At 40.4% G+C, this 22,017-nt stretch overlaps 1 protein-coding gene and 1 long non-coding RNA gene across 2 annotated transcripts in view; one reads left to right on the forward strand and one right to left on the reverse strand.

The window, feature by feature from the left end:
- The window catches only part of LOC134290253 (uncharacterized), a 145,406-nt gene extending 137,703 nt beyond the window's left edge, over positions 1 to 7,703 (forward strand). The window contains exon 2 of the long non-coding RNA XR_009998882.1: positions 3,347 to 7,703. This is a non-coding gene — a long non-coding RNA (uncharacterized LOC134290253). The remainder of the gene's footprint in view (positions 1 to 3,346) is intronic.
- Positions 108 to 13,942, reverse strand: LOC109423387 (D-amino-acid oxidase). Its single transcript, XM_029876087.2, has 4 exons — positions 13,572 to 13,942; positions 13,291 to 13,500; positions 12,713 to 13,209; positions 108 to 402 (listed from the first exon to the last, which is right to left on the reverse strand). Exons 1-4 carry the CDS (start codon positions 13,925 to 13,927, stop codon positions 251 to 253), a joined length of 1,215 nt encoding a protein of 404 aa, XP_029731947.2. The 5' UTR covers positions 13,928 to 13,942; the 3' UTR covers positions 108 to 250.
- Positions 13,943 to 22,017: the final 8,075 nt, after the last annotated feature.

Below are 22,017 nucleotides of genomic sequence, written 5' to 3' on the forward strand. Positions count from 1 at the left end.
CACCTCACGACGAAGCGACCCGAGCCATTGAGGAACGTACCGACAAGGTACAAGGCAAGGTACTGATATTTCTCTACCATGTGAAGGAAAAGTTCAGTTTGCAACTCTCGCAAATATTTTCTGTTTATATTTCCTCTATCTCTAGGGGGTTACAACAATGACTGGAACTGTAATGCATCTTTCTAATCAAATCTCTGGTTTGTATTGAAAATCTCTGTATGTGGTTGATAAGACGACTTGACGGTCACTGCTACAGCTTCGATTTCCTTCTGCCGGCGGGGATGTCCTCGCCGATAACGTTGCGCACCAGGGTGAGAACCTCTCCGGCGCAACCCCAGGAAAGGGTGATGCCACTGCCCCCGTGGCCGTAATTATGGATCACCGGAAACCGATTGCCGTCGCCTGTAAATAGGAAGCATAGTTCAGTTCTCCATCACGCCATCAACGAATACAATTATTCCTTAAGAAACATTAGCAAATCATACGAACGATTGTATAAAGCGAACATAGCAGAAGGCTGGCTCCTTAGACCATTATAATTATGTTATATTTTTGTTACAATTTCCTAGTCGGGAAGCGATACAGGGAAGCAAGAGTAACCGAAAAACGAATCCATCGCAAAAAGAAAAGAGAGCATGAGGAAAAAATGTGATTACTCAAGCGCAAGTGAGTATGGAACAGAATGATATGCGGAGATTTCACGAAACTGTTTATGGCGTGCCGAGAAAAACAGTGCCTTCTTCCGTCATGTGCAACGATCTTGATGGGATAGATTATACAATGGTGGCTACGAGGAGGAGAAAGCACTTCGAGGTATTGTTGAACGATGGGAATGGAAGAGCGACAAACAGAATTGGAATCGAAAACTACGGACAAGTTGTGGAACCTCCAACGCTAGACGAGCTCAGGACAGCCATTAGAGGACTGGAGAGCAACAAGCCTACTGTGCTAGGAAAAATGAACTTCCGGCTGAGCTTCTCAAACGCGGTAGTGAGAGTGAGCAGCTGTATCAACTTTCACATCGTAATTTATAGGAGATATGGGAAGTTCCTGCTGCCTGCTAGTTGGTTGGATGATCTCATTAGCCCACTATACAAGGTTGGAACGCGCGAATTACACAGGAATAACAAACCCTTCTTAATTCAGCGTACAACTTTTTACCCCAAATTCCTGATCAACGACTGAGCAGTTGTTGACACAGCGGTATATTCACTAAAAAAAACGGGAATCCCCGAAGGAGTCCTCGAACGAAGTGTAGAAGTTCAGAACTTTAGAACTAATTCCAAAAGGAATCCCCGCCGGAGTTCAAGTTGACATTTCTAAGGAATTCCTGGAGGAATCGCCGAAGGAATTCCAGGAAGGAATCTCCAGTAATCCTCGAAGAAATTCCAGGAGAAATCCCTGAAGAAAATACAGGAGGAATCCTCGAAGGAGTTCCAGGAAAAATTCCCGAAGGAACTCCAGGAGAAATTCCGAAAGAATTACAGCAGGAACCCGCGAAAGCACACCAGCAGAAATCCCCAAAGGAATTCCAGCAGGAATCCCCAAAGTAATTCGAGGAGGAGGCCCCGAAAAACTGATGGAGGAGGATGTGCCGAAGAGGAATTGACGAAGGAGATCTACGAAGCAATTCTGAAGGAATTCCAGGAGAAATCTCTGAAAGAAATCGTAGAGGACTCCCTGCAGAAACTGCTGTATGAAACCCTGGTGGTTCAAGTATCTTTCTAAACTTCTGAATTCTGAAATTCTTGATTGAAATTTTAGGAGAATTCCACAAGTAATTTCAGAAAGAATCCCCGTAGGAAGTCCAGGATACATCCCCGAGGGACTTCCAGAAGGAGACCTCGAACGAAGCCTTGCAGAATACCGAAAGAAATTCAGAGGAATTTTGGAAGAGAGTCCATAAGGAATCTTCGCCGAAATTCAAGGAGACGTCTCGAAGGAATACTTGGAAGAATCCTCGAATTAGTTCCAGGAAGAATCCTCGAAGAAATTTCAGGAGAAATCTCCGAAGGAATACCAGGAGGAATCCCCGAAGAAAATCCAGGAGGAATCCCCGACAGGAATCCCCAGACTAATTCCAGCGGAGAAGAATTTCCAGGAGGAATCGACGAAGGATGTCCAGGAGGAAACCACGAATAATTTTTAGAAGGAGTCCCCGAAGGATTTTCTGGAGGATTCCCCGAAGGATTTCCACGGGGAATTTCCGAATAATTTCCAGGAAGAAATCCCGAAGGATTTTCTAGAGGAATTCCAAAATGAATCCCCGAACGGAGGAACTCCACAAGGAAATCCTGGAGGATTCCCTGATAAAAACCCTTGGAGAAAGTCCTTAGGGATCCTTCAAAGGAAATCTTGGAGATGTGTTTAATTAGTCAGAAAGAAATTCTTGAAGAAACTCCTAAAAGAATCCTCGAAGGAACTCCAGTAGGAATTACTGAAGAAACTTCTGGAAAAATATCTGATGTAGCTCTTGGTGGCATGCCTAAATTCTATTGGAAAAATCTCCGAAAGAACTCCCGGTGTGATTCCTGGAAGAATTCTTTAAAAAAAACTTCTGAAGGAATCCCTGGGGCTTAAAAAAAACTTCTGAAGGAATCATCTTAAAAGGAACTCCTGAGCTAATCCCTAAAGGAACTTCTCTGAAGAAACTTCAGAGAGAATCCCTGAATTCTCCTGGAGGTATTCTTGGATGATTTTGCAAGAATCTCTGACGGTAATCCCGGAGATATCTCTGAAGGAATACCTAGAGAGATTTCTGAAGGATCTACTAGAGAAAACCTTGAAGGAATTTCTGGAGGAATCTCTAAAGAAACATTTGCACGGATCCTTGGTGGGGCTGGCTCACCGACACTTCCGGTCCGCTTTAGTGCTTTATGCATCATTGTGGCCAGGTGTTGCTCTAGTTTTTCCAACTGTATTGTAAAGCATGAGCGGTGATCCTTGGCATTCTTGTGTAAATTGGGGTAGGTACTCGAAATGTTGATCGATCACCGATTATTGCTGGCAGATGCAGTGGAAAGTTTGTCTTAATACGTATCAATCGTCTCTGACAAACGAGAAAAACTGACTTCACTGATTACCTGTCTCTGAGCCAAATTTGGTATAGAGTCTTCAGTCTCCGATTAATCGCTTCATGTTTGATGGAGGTTTTTAATCCAATGGGTTACATAGTCGCTATCCGAATGAAGAGAGTAATGTTCCGCGTAATATATCACAAATCGAAAGAGGTACGGTACATTACGTGGAGCGGATATACTGAATTGGGTACCAGACCAAGTCCCTGCTGGGTGGCGCTAAATAGGTGAGCCATAGACAATAGAATCGTCAATGTCGTAGGGCATAGCGCAGACAGACGTTCTAGCTCGAACAAATTTATTCAAATTTTCTATGTAAATTTTCACTAGCGACACCTAGGCAACCGATTGCCACAGTGCAGTCGCGTGCAGTTGACAGTTTGAGAAACCACGTGCTTCCAGCCGCTTGCTTACCACCCAATTCACCACCCACCGAAAAATAAAATCAAAACAAACACTGTCAAAACCATTCCTACATTTATGTCACATTCACAAAGATTTCCCAATGCGAGTGAAGTTCATCCAAATGCAGTTTTATTCAAGCAAATCTATGTAAAATAAAAGTAATAATGTGTAAAATATTTTACAAGAGTCCTGCGCTAATTTTTGCAAAAGATTTTAGACATTAAATAAAAGTCATTTACTCTGCACAAATTATGTGGAAACAGGCATGAGAATGAGACTTTTTTCTGTTTACCGTTCATCGATACTAGCAGTAAAATAAAAACAAAACAACGGCAGCACCAATACCATCAGACGCCGCGCCGACGGCAGTCAAGCAGACGCTTGATGGTTTTCGCTTCCCCACGAAAATATTTATGAGCAGTCAAGCTGAGGCGGGTGATTGCGAAAAATGTCAAATATTTTCAACTGCTAATAACTCACTTGTTTTGATAGATAATTTAAATCGATTTGCACAAATAGCTAGAGCACACTCCCAGCTTTGTGATGCATGTAAAGAAGTTTGTCTGGAAGCGGTTTGAAACGCAGAAAAATGCGAAAATGGGAGAGACAGAAATTTTTGTCGTCGTTGTGCTCGAGTACTGGCGCTCTCGAGCTTGGAAACCGTTTCGAGGAAGAAGGCTGCAGGAAAAAAAAATGTTATGACATTTATTTTTCGAACAGTTTGAGTTTGGCTGGGCTTGTGATGTTCGTGTGGAAAAATGTCAAATGTACAGCCGGTTACCGTTTTTTCCAGTACATTTCTCATCCCTGGATTAGCGTGCAACACGTGCGGTCTGTTCCCGCCACCCGGCTGGAAGACGACCGTAGTGACAGTTGTTGCTCGCAACGCACATGTGAGGCAGCGATTGAATATGAACGTCGCTAACGCCATCTGTTCGCTGATTGCCACTTGGCAATTTGTGGCGGCCATGTTTTTTACACAAGCTGCTGAGTCAAACTTGAACGTCTGTCTGCGGGCATAGTATGTGACTATTGTCGAAACAACACTATTTTTAGTCATTGTCCAACCAAGCGCATAACTATGTTAGGGTCAAGATTAAGACTATTTTTGGTCATTGTCCACTAAGCGCATAACTTTGTAAGGGTCAAGATTAGGATGAAATCATTGGTAAAATATAATAACACTTTTTAGTTTGTGTAGTTAGTTGAACTAGTGTTAACTTTTTATTGGGATATTTTCTGTAGGTTTATTCTGGATTACAATGCATTATTTATTTATTTATTTATTTATTTACTGATCTCTTCAAACTTAAGACTGCTGTCTTTTATGTTTAAGTGCTGAGGACAAGAATTATTTGGTTGCTAGAAAAAAAAACTCATAAGAATTACAAAAAAAATCAATTTTTAAATTACTTATTTAACTAATTAACTAACTAAAATGCTCAATACACGCCCTTTTAAACCCGCCTGCTGAAACAATCGATTGAATTCCAGAAGGTAAATCATTCCAGAAATGTACACCTCTTACAAAAAATGAACTCCCATATTGTGATGTTCTATATCGGGGTATTTGAAACTTTCTGCCACGCTGACTTCTGAAAGGGACTAATTTGGAAAATAAATAAGGCGGGGCATTGGGTTTCAAAATGCTATGGAGAAGAACAGTGCTTCTCAATTTAATAGAACTATCCAATTTACAACCAATCAAGAAATGCTGTAAATGAGTCACGCTAGAATATCTGTTGAGATTAAAAATAAACCGGACACAACAATTTAATGCCACTTTGAAGCGGTTTATAATGTAAGCTGAAGCTTGTGGTAAAACAAAATCACAGAACAAAAAGTGTGGGTAGATTAGTGTTTTGAAGAGCATCAATTTGGTTTGGACATTAAGACATGCTGCTTTCATTCTTAGAGTTCGAAGAGATGCATATACTTTCCCGCATTGTTTCAGTAAGAATGAATCCCATTCAAAATTATTCTGAATGGTGATTCCTAAGCTAAGGACTTCATTCGAGAACTCTATTTTACGGCCATTCAAAATAATGTTTGGTTGATTGATGTTTCTACTACGTGTTATTAAAATGGCCTGAGTTTTGCTTGTATTTAGGATCAGAGAGTTTTCTTTGGCCCAACCGGCTACATCTGCAAGGCATTTATTTATAAGATTTTCAATTTCAAGCTGTTCTAAGTTAGAGCAATCGAAGAAGATTTGCACATCATTAGCTGCCCTTTAACTGAATTATTTTATAACAGTAAACAACATTATTCCTTCTTGATAAAAGATGTATGGACATATTGGGTTTCTCATTGATGTTTAGACTACTGTGATAATTCGATAATCCATTAGATCATCATTTTCCAGCGACATTTTACACTAATCAAACTTATTTTGTTTACTTGTTGTGCATCCGACGCCCAAGTCATGAAATCAACCGAAGTTGTGTACGCTAGCCGCTGCGAAGTCGTGTGCGAAATTGTGATGATAATGAATTCGGGCCGAGTCTAAATGGGTGCAAATGTCGCAATAGAATTGCCAAACTATACATCTGATCAGATATTTTTCCGGTATTAAATTTGGGGTAGAGAGTTAAACACCTACGGAAAATAGTTTTTCAATGTCAGACAAACATCACATGAACACAGCTACCAATGTACCAAACCTTCTCTACTGTCTTCTCATTGCGCCGCTTCCTATCCTCAATTGAACTTATCTGACACTAGTTAGGACTGCCTGTGGAAGATCCGGGTTTCTAATTCTGTGTAGGACTTGTTAAAACGGGATGCCTGATATGTACTGCGGATAAAAGGGCCCATATAGCCGAGGCGGTAAACGCACGGGTATTCAGCATGACCATGCTGAGGGTGACGGGTTCGATTCCCGGTTGGTCCAGGATCTTTTCGTAAAGGAAATTTCCTTGACTTCCTTGGGCATAGAGTATCTTCGTGCCTGCCACACGATATACACATGCAAAATGGTCATTGGCAGAGGAAGCTCTCAGTTAATAACTGTGGAAGTGCTCATAGAACACTAAGCTGAGCAGCAGGCTTTGTCCCAGTGAGGAGGTTGCGCCAAGAAGAGGAGAGGACAAATGGGCTGGAAGTACTGAGATCACAATTACTGTCGTAATCATATTAAATGCATGCTTTTCTACTTACATCCCGAACGTCGCCAACCGGCAAAGAGGACATGACGAAACGCGAGATGGCGTTAGCGTTAGCGTTAGCGTAGTTACGGTATACTTCGTAGATTGGATACTAACAACATTCATGTACCTTTTGCTAATCTTGCATGGATTGCTTTTCGGAACAAGGCTGGGGAGTTAACTTCGCTCCAATCTTATACAAGAATACCAAAAGCACAAATGTCATTATTCCCGGCCACGCCCATCTTTACCGTAACTTGGGATAGGGGAAGGAAATGTTGATGTAGCACTTATATAAGAGGCCTCCGACTCAGTGACACTCCCATAAGTACTACGGAGTGGGTGGTTGGGAGATGTATTATGTAGGTCAAGGATTCGCCTGAAAAGCTGGCGATGGACCCACGGCATTGGTTGTTTAGTTGGTTAAAATTTAATCTTTTGAAAGCCGGCAATCAAAAGAGATTTTTTTTCTATTTATTGTTTAAATAATTATGTTCCTGCTCAGTAAGAGGCTCAATCAGAACCGATCCCTCCAGGGTCATCGGAACATCACAGTAAATGTTTGAAACGCGTGAAAAAAAAACAAATTTGGCGATCCGGAAAAAAAAACTCAATTACACTGAAACCTCCATTTAAGTCGATGCATGGCTGATCGAAAATAATTTTTACCGTGCCGGCAATGACTAAACTATACAGTTTTATATTTTTTGACAAATCTCCTTTGTCATGCGAAGTGTTAAAAAATATAAAAGTCTATAGTTTTGTCATTGCTTGCACGGTAAAAAATATTTTCGATCAGCCATGCATCGACTTAAATGGAGGTTTCAGTGTATATAAAAAAAAACGCGAAAACAACGAAAAAAAAACATCTCAATTTATTAAAAAAAACGTAAAACGAGTTGAAGAAAATAAAATCAAAAGATATTTTTTCTATTTATTGTATAAACAAGTATGTTTCGGCTCAGTGCGAGGAACAAGCAGAACCGATCCCTCCAGGGTCATCGGAACTTTGCAATAAATGTTTAAAACGCAAGGAAAAAAAATTGGTGACTCGAAAAATAACAAAATAAAAGAATTTTTTTTTTTAAATCGCGTTACACAACAACAAAAAACATCTCAATTTATCTAAAAAAAATAAATTAAACAAGATCGCGTGAAACGAGTAAAAAAAACCATGGTTGGCAATCCGAAAAAAAAAATCAATTTTTCTAAAAAAAAAAAAAAAAAAAAAAAAAAAACGCGTCCACACCCGCGACATTACGACACTCGGCTCGAAGAAAAACGACGCGGATAACGTGGTCTACCCGCCACCGAATGATATGGCGATCTTGACCCTTAAAAAAATAAGAAGGATGTTTCGTCGTCCCGACTGCAGGGTTGCCCGCTTGTACATCTGAAATAGAAAATAGTATTAAAAGGTGATAGGCTCACAACAGTTACATAATTTTCGAAAATAAATCTCTCTGTGCATAGACAAAAAATACCTGAATCCTCCTGAAACAAATGGTTTATTAGCAATAGAAAAACATAATACAAAAAAAAAAAAAAAAAAGTAGAACAAATTATGATCTTGGATTTTTTTTTTGCATTTAAATTGACAAAGCTAAAAAATTACAAGATCAGAATTTGTTATGGTAGATCTTACACCGTAACGCACCATTATAAGGTGATCTACCCACGTTACGGGGCTATGACGAAACGCGAGATGGCTCTAACAAAAACTAGAAAGGCGATGAAAATGGTCACCGATGCAACGATATGGAAACAAAATAGATGAGAAATTATCGACCAAATCATAATCTATGAACTTATCGCTAATGTTCTTTATCATTCTTTCTTTTTCTCGTTTCAGGAACAAAATCGAAACCTCTCTACTATCTCTTCATTTTCTACCTCTTCCCATCCTATTCCCACATCTTCCTATATCCTCTACCCCATCTATTTAATGTATCTGACACTTGTTTTGGGACTGGTAACGCCAGCGCCTGCCTGTGGAAGATCCCGGTGTGCTAATTCGGTGTAGGACATGTTAAAGGGGGAGGCTTAGTAGGTCCACATCTGCCTACAAGCAGATGGGTTGACAGTTATCGGCCTGGGTGTGGACTGACCAATTACAATTACAATTACAATCTCTAAAGAAACATTTGCACGGATCCTTGAAACTTCTGAAGGAACTCCTGGACTAATTTTTGTAGGAACTCCTAGAATAATCTTCAAAGGACCTCCTGTAGGAATTCCTGATGGATCTCTTGCCGGTATCCAAAACTCCTCCTGAAAGAATCTCTGAAAAAAATTTCGGCAAGAATACCTGATGGAGCTTCTGTTGGAATACCTTAGGCAACCCGACGCGCGTCGTTGTACAAAGTACAACACCGCCAAAAAAACCTCGCTCGTCGTATACAGCGCGAGCGCGGTGCAGTTTCAGCTGCTTGATGACGCTCGTTCTGAAAGGTTAAGGAACCTATGGGGCAATCACTGAAAGAACTACTGTAGTACTGCAGAATGCTTCGAAGGAACTCCTTAAAAAATCCAATGAAAAAAACTACCGAAAGAATCTCTAAAAAATCTCTATGAGGCATCCTGAAGTACTTCCAAGAGGATTCCCTGAAGGAATTTCAGGATGGACCCTTGAAGAAATTCCACAAGGGATCCCCGAAGGAACTCCAGGGTAAATTTATGAAAAAAAATCCTAGAGGAATCCTTGAAGGTAGCCCTGCATAAATGCAGAACTCATGATATTCTCCTGAAAAAATCCCTGATGAAACTCCTACACCAATCCCTGAATCCTTCTTTGTGATTTTTTGAAGGAACTACTGGAGACATCCCTGAAGGAACTCCTAAAAACAGATCTCTAAAGTAACTGCTGGAGAAATCCCTGATTGGAATTTGAGAGGAATCTTTGCATGATTCTTAGGAATTATCTTTGAATGAATCCTGTAGAAATCTATGAAGAAACTCCCAACTAACATTTATTGTGAATGTACCTAAACGTCAACAAAGCGTCCTCAATCAGTTTGATGCTGAGTTACTGTGTTGTACATATGGACGGAAGCTTCTATGCAAGCCCTATACCAATGAATTCAACTTAATCCACATGTATATGCTGTGCGAGCAGCATCTATGTCACGAAGTCATTGCTCTTTTCTCGGTTCCTATGTAACCACTAACTGAATAACATCTTGAGAAGGTGCTTTTTCGACCTTTTCGCAGTTGTTAAATAATAGTTATACGGCATCTTCAAATTAATCTATTACATCTGGCGTTCGATTTGAATAGGTCGTATGTTTGCTGTGATTCCTATGTTCATACGACCTTATTCAAATCGAAAACCAGATATATAATTAGGTTATGGATACCGTCACGCAATACATGTGGAACTGGAACTATCGCTTTTAAAATTGAATAATTAACGTACTTGTCGCTACTTGGAATCTAACTCCCGAGTGTCATTTCATTTTTACTGAAAGTAGCTAACACAGGGTGTCTACTACCTGGAAAAACCTGGAAAACCGGGATTCCTCAGGGAATTTTATTTAACTGGGAAAACCCTGGAATACTCAGGGAATATTGTGAATACTCAGGGAAATTTTACACCGATAATAAAAATAAATAAAAAAATGGGTCGTAGGGTATTGTACCATTTGGGCAGGTGTACCTATTTTGGGCACTTGCCGCTATAACTAAGTCAATTTCAAACCGATTGATTTGAATTTTTGTACAGAGTTAGATACTGTACGTGCCTAACTCTATACAAAATTTCAAATCAATCGGTTTGAAATTGACTTAGTTATAGCGGCAAGTGCCCAAAATAGGTACACCTGCCCAAATGGTACAAGACCCTATGAATGAAAAGTAACGAATTTTATTAAAAGAGTCCACAGAGTTTACTACATCGTGGGTATGAATTAAATTTTTTTCGATTATGTAGTGTTAGTGTATCTAGAAAATCGGCTACAACGATTGCTCCAGAAATTCCGTTAAGATTTCTTTCTGGAATTTCTTTACATTTGCCTCCCAGGGTTTTTGACAAGATTCCTTCCGTATTTTTTCACGCCATTTGTTTTAATTCCTTCCGGAGGTTCTTCCGAATTCCTCCAGCATTTTTCCAAGGCTCGAAAATTTCTTTCCGAGATTCTTCATTGAGAATATTCCAGGTTTCCGGAACTCTAATCAATTGCTTCTGGAATTTTCACGGAGATCTTTTCTCTAGAAGTTTTTCCAGTATTGTTCCCAGAGTTCCCATAGGTTAATACCAGGATTTATCACGAGATCTCCACAAGAGTTTCTCACAGGAAACACCGTAGATGTTGTCACGGAATCTCTGTCGGGCTCTTGGGGGATTTCTACAAAAGCTCGTGCAAGTGTTTTAAAGAGTTGTTTATGCAGGAATTCTTTCCGAAACTTCTTCCAAAGTTTCTCCTGTGATTTCTTTTATACATTTCCGATGGCTTTCTTCGAGAGATTCTCCTTAGATTTCTACAGAAGTTTCAGCTGGTATGTTTCCCAAAGTTTCTTCAGGTGTTGGTCCTGGGATGTCTCTCAGAGTTTGTCAGAATTCATCCTGGACTTTCTCCTAAGATTTTTTGGAGACGCTTTTGGGATTTCTACAGAAGCTATGGGATTCGTCCCGTGATTTTTTTTCGGATATTTTTCATGACTTTTCTTTGTAGTTGACTATCTAATTTCTTGCAGTGATCCACCTGAGATTATTTTCTTACAGATTTTCTCGCGAATATTCTCAGAGCTCTTCCCGGAATTTCTACTAGAAACTACCACAAGAATCTAGATGCTCCTTTTTTGGGATTTATTTAAAAATTGATCCCAGAGTTCTTATAGGATTTCTTCAGAATTTTCTCTTATTGTCTCCTGGAATAATTTACGAGTTTTTTTTTTTGTAAGAAATTGCTGGAGAAATATCTGAGAGAATCCCGCTCCACTTTTGCGAAAATCTCCGCAAAGAGTTATTGGAGAAATCTCGAGAGGAAATTCGAAAGATATCCTGAGAGAAACTGGAACATCTCGGAAAAAAAATCTTAGACTAATCCCAGGAGGATATATTGAGGAAATTAAAGGAAGAACTCTAATAACCTCTAAAAGGAGTCCTGCAAGGAAACCCACGAGAAATATCAGAAAACTGTCTCTGGAAGAAATCCCCGGAAAAGCTTCTGCAAAAATCGCGAGAGAATAGTTTGTGGAATTTATACTGATTGAACTCTCGATTTTTTTTTTCTGATTTGGATGTCATTGTAGGTGGAAATGTCAAAGCAATTTCTTGAAATAACTCAAAAGAACTTTGGGAAAAATTTAGAAATATTCAATTACCGATTTTTCTATTATATTCGAAAGAGTTTTGTTAAACAGTTCTTGGAAGAATTTGGTGGAATCTCTTAGATAGTAAATCTTGCGATTTTTTCTTAAAATTTTTAACTTAAGTTTTGAGCACATTTTTGTACACTTTTTGAGAAGTATACAAATTTTATAAAATTTGGGCTATTTTTTAACTATTAACATTTCAAAATCACCCTGGAAAACTCAGGGAATTTTATTTTGTCTTATGAGTAGACACCCTGTACACCAGGTCTCCAGTTAGCCCAGTGGATAAGGCTATGGATCGCCAATCCGGAGACGGCGGGTTTCGATTCCCATTCCGGTCGGGAAAGTTTTCTCGACTTCCTGAACATAGAGTATCATTGTACTTGCCTCACAATATACAAATTCATGCAATGGCAGGCCTTTAATTAATAACTGTGGAAGTGCTCAAAGAACACTAAGTTGAAGAGAGGCAGGCCAAGTCCCAGTGCGGACGTAGAGCCATAAAGAAGAAGAAGCTAACACCAGGTCCACACGGTTACCTAGATACATAGAAGTTCCCCTTAAGCCTGGAGCACATAGCGTCCGTTACGTCGAGGTTTGCGTTTTTTTGACAGTTTTCCCATGCGAAATGTGTCAAACTACTGTCACGCACACGCAAACGTATGCATTGTGCGGGGCACTTTACGAAAGTAAGGTTCTAGAACTCTGTTGCTCCAGTTGTGTTGACCTTAATCATCCCTCGATAGTGCTATGTACAACGCCTTTACAAACCTGTTTCCATCCACTCAGTCTCCACACGAACCGCCTGCCGTAGAGGTCTCAATCCGACGAATTCACCTTTCACCGGTGCCCGTTCCAACGCCGGTACAATCCCATGGCATCCCCGTTTGATCGTCTCCGTATCTTCCTGCCGTGCCTCCAGCTCATAATCGTCAATCTGCTTTATTCCACCCATCGTAACACTTCCGGTGTTGGGAATAACGTAGGCCGAGTCGTTGCAGAACACGTGGAACATCCAGGGAGCTTCAATACGACGAACCTGACCTCGACTGGGACCGATTTTGCTGTCGTTGAGTAACTCACGCGATCCGATCCCCAAACAGTTGATCACGACGACATATGTGGAAGTTGATGCTTCCCGGGCTAGATCCTGAATGGATCCGATCTTCTGTTGACGGAAAGTAATACCGCGTGATTTGAGGACAGCGGTGTAGACTCGCATCAGCTTAGTTGGTTCGCAAGTGAACGTTATGAATTCCGTTCCGGACCTGCAAAATCAACATATGTCAGAACTGATCTAAAGAACAAATTGTTCAGGATTTTCAGAACTCGCACTCGAGTATACCTACTTGTACTCTTCGCCATGCTCTTGACTCAATTGCTCCAATCTTTCCCGCGTCAAGTCTCCGTAATGGAACACAAAATCCTTCCAAAAGATGTCATCTGGCTCTGGGCCTTTAGAGCATGAGATAAACGGTACCAAAGAAATCCCACATTCGTCAGCACGGCCAGCCTTCCACAACCGGTGGAAATATTCGTAAGTCTCGCGAGACCATTTTCTAGAAAAAAAATCTCATCAACTCGACATTGTGCCAAATCAACGAACATGCGCTGTGCTGTACACTCATACCTCAACATCTGCTTCGAAGTGTCCCCGCTGAGATAAGGTTCCCAAAGCCCTGCGGCAACATCGCTGGTTGTATTGGGACTGAATCGTTCGCTAATTATCTCAATGCGAGCGTCCGGATAGTGCTCCGCAAGACGGAAAGCACACGACAAACCATTGATGCCGGCACCCAGCACGATAAACTTCAGCTGCTGACGCTTCATGAAACTATTTTTAGCCGCGTCTGATTGGATGGATTTGAGCCGTGCGTCCTCCCAAGATGAGCGAGATGCGAAACGAAACTGATTGGTTGTGGACGATGCAAATTTACCGCAAGTAGGTAGGTAGATTGGCTTAGTTGAAGAGCTTGTGAATATCATTGTTATCAAATACGGGCAGTGATAAGACATATCTTTTTCCACTCTCGTATGGTCATTGTATGAATTGAATAAATGACTTATCGGCTCAAGTTAGCTCCAGGATTCTTTTCAGGAATTCCTCCGGCATTCTCTCATGCATTCCTTCAGAAATTGCTCTAGAAAATTCTCAGAAGATTCTTCAGGAAGTTCTTCCCAGGGGTTTCCCAGAAGATCATCAGGGCTCCTAGGGCTGCATCATAAACTTCTCTTGGGATTAATTGAAATTTGTCTTAAAGAAATTATTTCAGGGATCCCTTCAGAGATTCCAAGAGTTCTTTCAAGTATCACTTTAGGATTAATTTCTTGGTGTTACTTCAGAAATACATCAAGAAATTGTTCTTGAATTATTGCACAGCATACTTCAGTTTTCCAGGCTTTCTTTCAAAGTTTCCTTTAAAAATTCGTTTTCTTTAGAACTTTATTTTGATAATTCCTTCAAGAATTCTTCACGATTTGACACCTCCTCTAGCAGGGGTTATTTCAGAAATTGTTACAAAGCAGCCTAGGGCTGAAAATCTCTATAATAAAGAAATAATAATAATAATTGTTACAAAGATGTTTGTACACTAATAACTTTTAGTCATTTTGCAAGAAATTCTTTCAAAAAAATTCTCCAGAAGAATCTCCAGGAGTTCTTCCCGGAATTGCTACAGAATATCCTCCAAGAATCCCTCTAGAAATTTATTGAGAGATTTATTAAAGAAACCCTCAAGTCCTTTTGATTTTTTGCAATTTCTCGAATAACTCTCTCCAGAGAATTCTTAAGAAATTCCTCAATGGAACCCTTGAAGATTTTCTCCAGCCGTCTTTATGTAATTTCATAAAATACTCCTGTAAAATCCTAAAGAAATTCTGGAGGGATCTCAGGAGATATTTGGGAAGAACCGAGTGAGAAATTTAAAAAAAAACCTTCTAGAGATTCCTTCAATTATCTCTGACGAAGTTTATATGCCATTATTGGAGGAGCCCTTGGTAGAATTTTCACAAGAAGCGTTTAAAATTATAATAAATCTAGATGAATTTCTGAAAAAAGAGGGAAAATTTTCTGAAAAAAATCCTTTTTTGACGTTCATGAAGAAATCCTTAAACTACTGAAGGAGTCTCGAGAGATATTTCTTAGGAAATTCCTTAGAGAAATGTCTGAAGAAATCTTTGGAAGATTTTTTAGGAAATCTTCTGTTTAATTCCTGTTAAAATCCCTGGAGGAATACCTGAAAGAATCCAAGGAAAATTCCGTAAGGAATTCTAGAGACATTTACTGAAGTAATTCTTGAAGGAATACTTAGAAAAACCCTCCTATTAGAATTTATAATAAATCTTTTGTTTAAAATCCCTTACCAAAATTCAAGTATTCTGAAACAGTTCTCGAAGGAATTTGTGAACGTAGTTTTTAAGAAATTCATGGATGAATGTCTAGAGAAACACTTTAACGTCTGTAAAGATTTTCAGAAAAATCTCATGAGAAATTTCCAACGGCATATTCGAAATTAGTTCTGAAGAATTTCGTAACGAATCCGAGTAAAAACTCCTTAAGGTTTTTAAGGTATCCTTTGAATAAATCCTGGAGGAGTTTCTGAGGAAATATATGGAGGAATACCTGGAGGAACTTATGAAAGAATTCTTGTACGAATTTCTGCAGGAATCTCTGGAATACCTGCTGAAATCTGAAATCACTTAAAAAAAACATGAATGAACTTCTGAAGGAAATCCTTGGAGAAGTTTAGGAATTTTCGGAGCAGTTCGTGAAAAAATATATTATACGCATTACTGAAGCAATTCCAGGAAGATTTTTTGAAACAATCGCTGGGGGAATATCTGGAAGCAATACTGGAGGAACCCCTGAAGATATATCTGAAGAAATCCGTAGTGATTTTTCTGAAGAAACCTCTGGATATTAGGCCTGTCCACTTTTTCAAAAATGTTCTCTGATTCTCAAGTCCACCCCCCATATTTTGATTGGCATCCAAGAAGAAGTAACTGGTCAAAATTTCCAAATCTATTGAATGTATCAAATGTGGTGTAACAAATCAATTTTGTGTTTTTCGACTATTTTAGAACTTCAAAAAAACATAACTACACTAAAACTTGTCGAAACTCAATTTTTCCGGCAGAATTTGGAAGACATACTTGTTTGCTACAAGTTCTCCGAACAGGGTTAGAAGCAAAGGGGTGTAAGTGACGAAAACACACTTTCGAGTAAATGAGGTTTGAAGTTTTTGATCAATTTTGCATCCCATACAAAATATATGGAATTTCAAAATGAACCCAATTTTCTCCGATTTATTGTAATTTTTCCAATCATCGTAGAAACAATCTTTAAAAAATCATAAAAGCTTGAAATCTGAAGAATTTTATGATGTGCTCAGCTCAAAATCGACAAAATGGTCACTTACACCCCTATTGCATCTAGGCCCCTCATATGTAGTTATCACATTTGTAATCAGAAAAAACTTGAAAAGTTGAATTTTTGATAGATTTTGTTCTGGAACACCCGAATATACGTAATAAGTTGGATATTTTGAAAAGGTATTATATTCTCCATTGTTTTCAAAAATTATTAAAATTCGTGAAAGCCAAAAACATCCCAAAAACTAGTTTTTCGGGGGCAATCACGCTGTGGCGCGAAATTGTACCGAACGTAGTAGGTTTACTTCCTTGTAGTTTGCCTTAGCTACCCCTATAGGGCACTGCATGAAATTCTATCCTTCTCTTTCACTTTTACAGAAATTTTGTAAACAAAAAAACCACGAAACTTCAAAATCCCATACAACATCAAAACTGTGCAATGCCCTACCTTACCTTGCCTTACCTTGTTGGCTACAAAGTAACTTTACTCCAATGCCGAGCGTATAGTAGAGCACCATCTTCGTCGGTCTTGGGCGATGTTCCTCCAGTTTCCCCGAACGTGTAGGGATCGTAGATCTTCTTCAACCGCGTGCAGCCAGCGAGTTCGCGGCCGCCCACGAAGTCGCCTACCTCTACCGGGTTCTCTGCTGAATATTGTTTTCGCTATTCTTTCTTCCGACATTCGCACTACGTGTCCAGCCCACTGAAGTCTGCCGTATTTTATACGTTTCACAATATTCGCATCTTCGTACACTTGGTACAACTCGTGATTCATGCGTCTGCGCCACACTCCATTTTCTTGTTTCCCACCGAGAATTGTCCGCAGCACTTTGCGCTCAAAAACTCCAAAAGCTTTTCGGTCTACCTCCTTTAACGTCCACGCTTCGTGACCGTAGAGGGCAACCGGAAGAATCAGCGTCTTATACAGAGCGAATTTTGTTTGCGTTTGCAAGTTACGGGACCTAAGCTGGCTACGCAATCCGTAAAAGGCCCTATTCGCAGCTGCAATACGCCTTTTCACTTCACGGGAAACGTCATTGTCACATGTCACAAGTGTTCCAAGATAAACAAATTCTTCAACAACTTCAAACACTTCCCCATCAATCACTACCTCAGCACTAACACCACTAGGCCTGCTTCTGTCTCTACCCGCTATCATGTACTTCGTCTTGGTAGAGTTAATCGTCAAGCCTATCCTCGCTGTCTCTCTCTTCAGAGGAGCATAAGCTTCCTCCACTGCCCTACGATCGATGCCGATGAGATCAATATCGTCCGCAAAACCGAGGAGCATGTGCGACCGTGTGATGATAGAGCCATTCCTCTGCACGCCTGACCTCCTAATCGCTCCTTCGAGTGCAATGTTGAACAATAAATTTGAAAGAGCATCCCCCTGCTTCAATCCATCCAAGGTCACAAACGACGTAGACACTTCGTCCGCGATCCGAATACTTGATTTTGATCCATCCAGCGTTGCGCGTATCAGCCTAATTAGTTTCGCCGGAAAACCATGTTCTGACATTATCTGCCAAAGCTCATTTCTTTTCACTGAATCGTACGCTGCTTTAAAATCAATGAACAGATGGTGAGTCTGCAAGTTATATTCCCGAAATTTATCTAGGATCATCCGCAGGGTAAACATTTGATCCGTCGTTGATCGGCCCTCACGAAAACCAGCCTGGTATTCGCCGACGAAGGACTCCTCAAGAGGTCGCAGTCTGTTGAACAGGACACGCGACAGTATCTTATACGCCGAATTTAAAAGGGTAATCCCTCTGTAATTGGCACACTCCAGTCTGTGCCCTTTCTTGTAGATTGGGCATATGAGGCCATCCAACCAACTAGTGGGCAATTCTTCATCCTCCCAAATCTTTATAATAATCTGATGGATTGATTGATGTAGCTGCTCGCTTCCGTGCTTAAGAAGTTCGACCGGGATCTCGTCCTTCCCAGCAGCCTTGCTGTTTTTCAGCTCCTTAAGGGCCTTTTTAACCTCATCCAGTGTTGGTGGTTCCACTGCTTGACTGTCATCCATTATGTTAATCCTGTTCCTGGGTGCTCCTTCGCTGCTACCATTCAACAAATCTTCGAAGTGCTCCTTCCACCTGGCTGCCACCATTGTTTTGTCTGTCAGCAAATTTCCTTCCCGGTCATTGCACATGGCGGGCACTGGCGCAGTCTTGTGCCGCGCGCCATTGACAGTTGCATAAAATCTCCGCATATCGTTCCTGTCCATACTTTCCTGCGCTTCAGCAATAACACTCTCTTCGTGTTGTCGTTTTTTCCTGCGGTGGATTCGTTTCTCTTCTGCTCTTGCAACCCTGTACCGCTCTCTGTTCTGCCGGGTACCGGCCACTAGCATTCGACTTCTGGCGGCATTCTTTTCGTTCGTCGCTCGTTGGCAGTCCTCGTCAAACCAACCATTACGTTGGCGTCGCTGAGCGGTACCAATCACCTCTTGCGCTGTGGTTGTCACTGCTTCGTGGATACTTCCCCATAAGCTGTTGACATCTCCAGATCCGTTGGTCTCTCCTATCCTCTCGTCTAGCTTCTGATGGTACTGTGCAGCAACCCCTTCGGCTGACAAGCGCTGGATATTGAAACGCATCGTCCTGTTGTTTCTTGAACTCGTGACGCTGGATAATCGCGCCCGAATTTTAGCGGCTACAAGATAATGATCCGAGTCGATGTTCGGGCCTCTGTAGGACCTCACATCTATGACGTCCGAGAAATGTCGCCCGTCGACCAGCACGTGGTCTATCTGGGAGCAAGTGTCACCACTCGGGTGTCGCCAGGTGTGTTTTCGGATATTCTTACGTGCGAAGTAGGTACTGCTGATTGCCATCCCTCTAGCAGCAGCGAATGTCACAAGGCGCAGACCATTATCGTTGGTAACAGAATGAAGGCTTTCCGTTCCAATGACAGGCCGAAAGAAACTTTCTCTGCCGATCTGCGCATTTGCATCTCCGATGACTATTTTGACATCTTGTTTTGGGCACTCTCCGTAGGCCTTATCAAGGCTCTCATAGAACTCATCCTTCATGTCATCGGGTTTGTCGTTCGTTGGCGCATAGATGCTGATCAGGCTGTAGTTGAAGAACTTGCCCTTCATCCTCAACACACAGATTCGGTCGCTTATCGGCTTCCACCGAATAACTCGCTTCATCTGCTTCCCGATCACTATAAAGCCAACTCCGCGTTCTGCCTTATCGCCGCCGCTGTAGTAGATGTGGTGCAATGCCCTACAAGGTTTTTATATATTCTAAGGTTGTCTTAGATGTCAAAACTGGCTGAGCGACCCCCGCCTCCTCCAATTCCTTTGAAATTTCGCTTCCTCTACTTTTCTCCACAAACTAAACGTCATGCTCAACCTTACAATATATAAAAACCTTGATGCCCTATGGGGCACTGCATGAAATTCTCTCCTTCTCTTTCACTCTTACAGAAATTCTGTAAACAACAAGGCCAAGAAACGCCAAAATTCCATACAAAATCAAAATAGTGCAGAACCCTATCGTGGATGTCAACAAACAAGCTTGTTGGTCATCAATATCAGTGCTGACGCGATTCAACTTTCTGCGCACCAAAGCATGATTGCCCCCCCGAAAAGTTAGTTTTCGGCTTTCACGAATTTCAATATTGTTTGCTCAATGGATCATTGAAGCCGACTTTTTCGCTACTCACCGCATCAAAACAAAAGCGCCACCGTATATGGACGATAACACAGTGACAGCAGTCGAGTTACGTCAAACACACAAGGCTACGGTGGCGCCTTCTGTTCATTTCATAGCGGCCGTTTCAGTTATATTAGTGATCCATTGGGTTTTTTAATTTAGAAAAATTCACTGATTTTTTCAGATTTTTAGAACTTTATTTTGATACCTAAAATCAATTTCAAAGAGATTTTTTCAAATCACCTTTTGACAGCTGGGCAACTGCTTGACAGCTCCGCCCAGTACAAAATCCGACGAGGGGTGATTCATCAAATCGCTCCCATATAAACTTCAAATCAATTTTAAAATAAGTTCCCGGGCATCAAAATTCATGAAAATTTGGGTTTCGGCTCAGTTTGGCATGCAGATTCAGAATATGGAATTATCTCAACACCGCTAAAGAAGCCAATTCGTACAGCATTGATGCCAAAGAAGCAAATAACCACAAAACAATGGAGAATATAATGGAGAATATAATAATAACATCCAGCTTCTTACGTATATGAGGGTGTTCCAGAACAAAATCTATCAGAAAATCAACTTTTAAAGGTTTTTCTGATTACAAATGTGATAATTATAATAATTATAATAAAAATAATCAATGGAATTCCAAATGTTAACGCCATTGCTAAAATCAAAATCGTAAAACATAGCTTTGTTCCTTATACCGTGTATGTGACCCGCATACATTGGTGGGCTTTTGAATCATCTCTATAGGCATGGTACACAAATTACGTAACGCTAAAATTAGCCTTTTCAGACCCCCTCCCTCCCCCCATGTAACGCTTTTTGTATGAAAATGCAAAACTTTTTGTATGAATCGTAACGCTACGCTGGACTGTTTTTGTGTGCAAAATTCGGGCAGGATCGGTTATGTCTACGTTTTGCGCATCGCGTTTGAAGTTTGTATGGAGTTTTACATGGGAAAACACCCTTTTTTGCATTCCTCTCATAACAAGCTCGAATTTTTCTAAAACCATGTAACCGATAAAAGGTAAACATAGCCTAGGGTGTCTTGAAAAACCTTGTCGAAGACCGCGAAGGGATCTGATGCTTATGAAAAAAGTTATTGCGTTGGCATTGCTTGGCGAAACAGCATTAATTTGGTTGCTATTGTTATTCCTTTACATGTTAAAACATAAACACATGCATGCGGTTCGCTGGTTATAATTATTATAAGCATCGGATCGCTTTGCGGTCTTCAACAAAGTTTTTCAGAACATCCTAAACTATCATTTTACATTATTGGTTAAAAAGTGTCAGACAAACTTTTTCAACTCGTGCTCAAATTTTGCACAGAAACCCGAAACGTGACATTTGGAATTTTTCACAGGTAGTCCGTGACATTTACCTTAAAGATTCGAAAAATAGCAGTTTTTCCGTGACTAGCCGCACAAGTTTTTCATATACCATATTCTCAGGTTCAGTTTCTAAAATGAACTGTAGGTGATTGAATTTAGATTTGACGAAATGAAATTTTCAGCACTGATTATAACACAACTTTTATATCCTTCAAAAGAAGAATAATAAAGATGTTGACAAGTCCAAGGCTTGTGCAGTCTCTGCTCTGTGGTCCAATGACCGCCAGTATTTATACTACCTTAGGTAGACAAAATGAATCATACCTAGGCATTTAGGTACTGTACTACCTAAAGACTACCTCTGTTCACTAACAAAATTTGTAAATACAAAAATCACAAAAACAAAAGGACAATTTCGCTATCGCAACTTTACCAAAAAGTACACATAACACAATTTCATACACCATAACATAATATATGACAATTCCGCCACAAAAGAACAATTTCGTTCACCACAAAAAAATAACAATTCGTTATCACCAAAACAAAAAGACAATTCCGTCAATGCAACATCGGCCAAAAAAGAACATTCTGTTCACAACATAATGGCAATTCTACCATAAAAGAACAATTCCGTTCTCCACAAAATAACAATTCGTTATTACAACAACCTGAAAACCAAAAGGAAAAATCT

The sequence above is a fragment of the Aedes albopictus genome, chromosome 3 (assembly GCF_035046485.1).
Source record: "Aedes albopictus strain Foshan chromosome 3, AalbF5, whole genome shotgun sequence".
Taxonomy (NCBI): domain Eukaryota; kingdom Metazoa; phylum Arthropoda; class Insecta; order Diptera; family Culicidae; genus Aedes; species Aedes albopictus.

Bases quoted from the DNA above. Each gene is read 5' to 3' on its own strand.
- LOC109423387 (XM_029876087.2), bottom strand. From the start codon at position 13,927: ATGATATTCACAAGCTCTTCAACTAAGCCAATCTACCTACCTACTTGC. The intron at 13,210-13,290 runs GTAGGTATACTC...TTGATTTTGCAG, and splicing joins GAGCATGGCGAAGAGTACAA to GTCCGGAACGGAATTCATAA. The intron at 403-12,712 runs GTTTGTAAAGGC...TCCTATTTACAG, and splicing joins GACTGAGTGGATGGAAACAG to GCGACGGCAATCGGTTTCCG.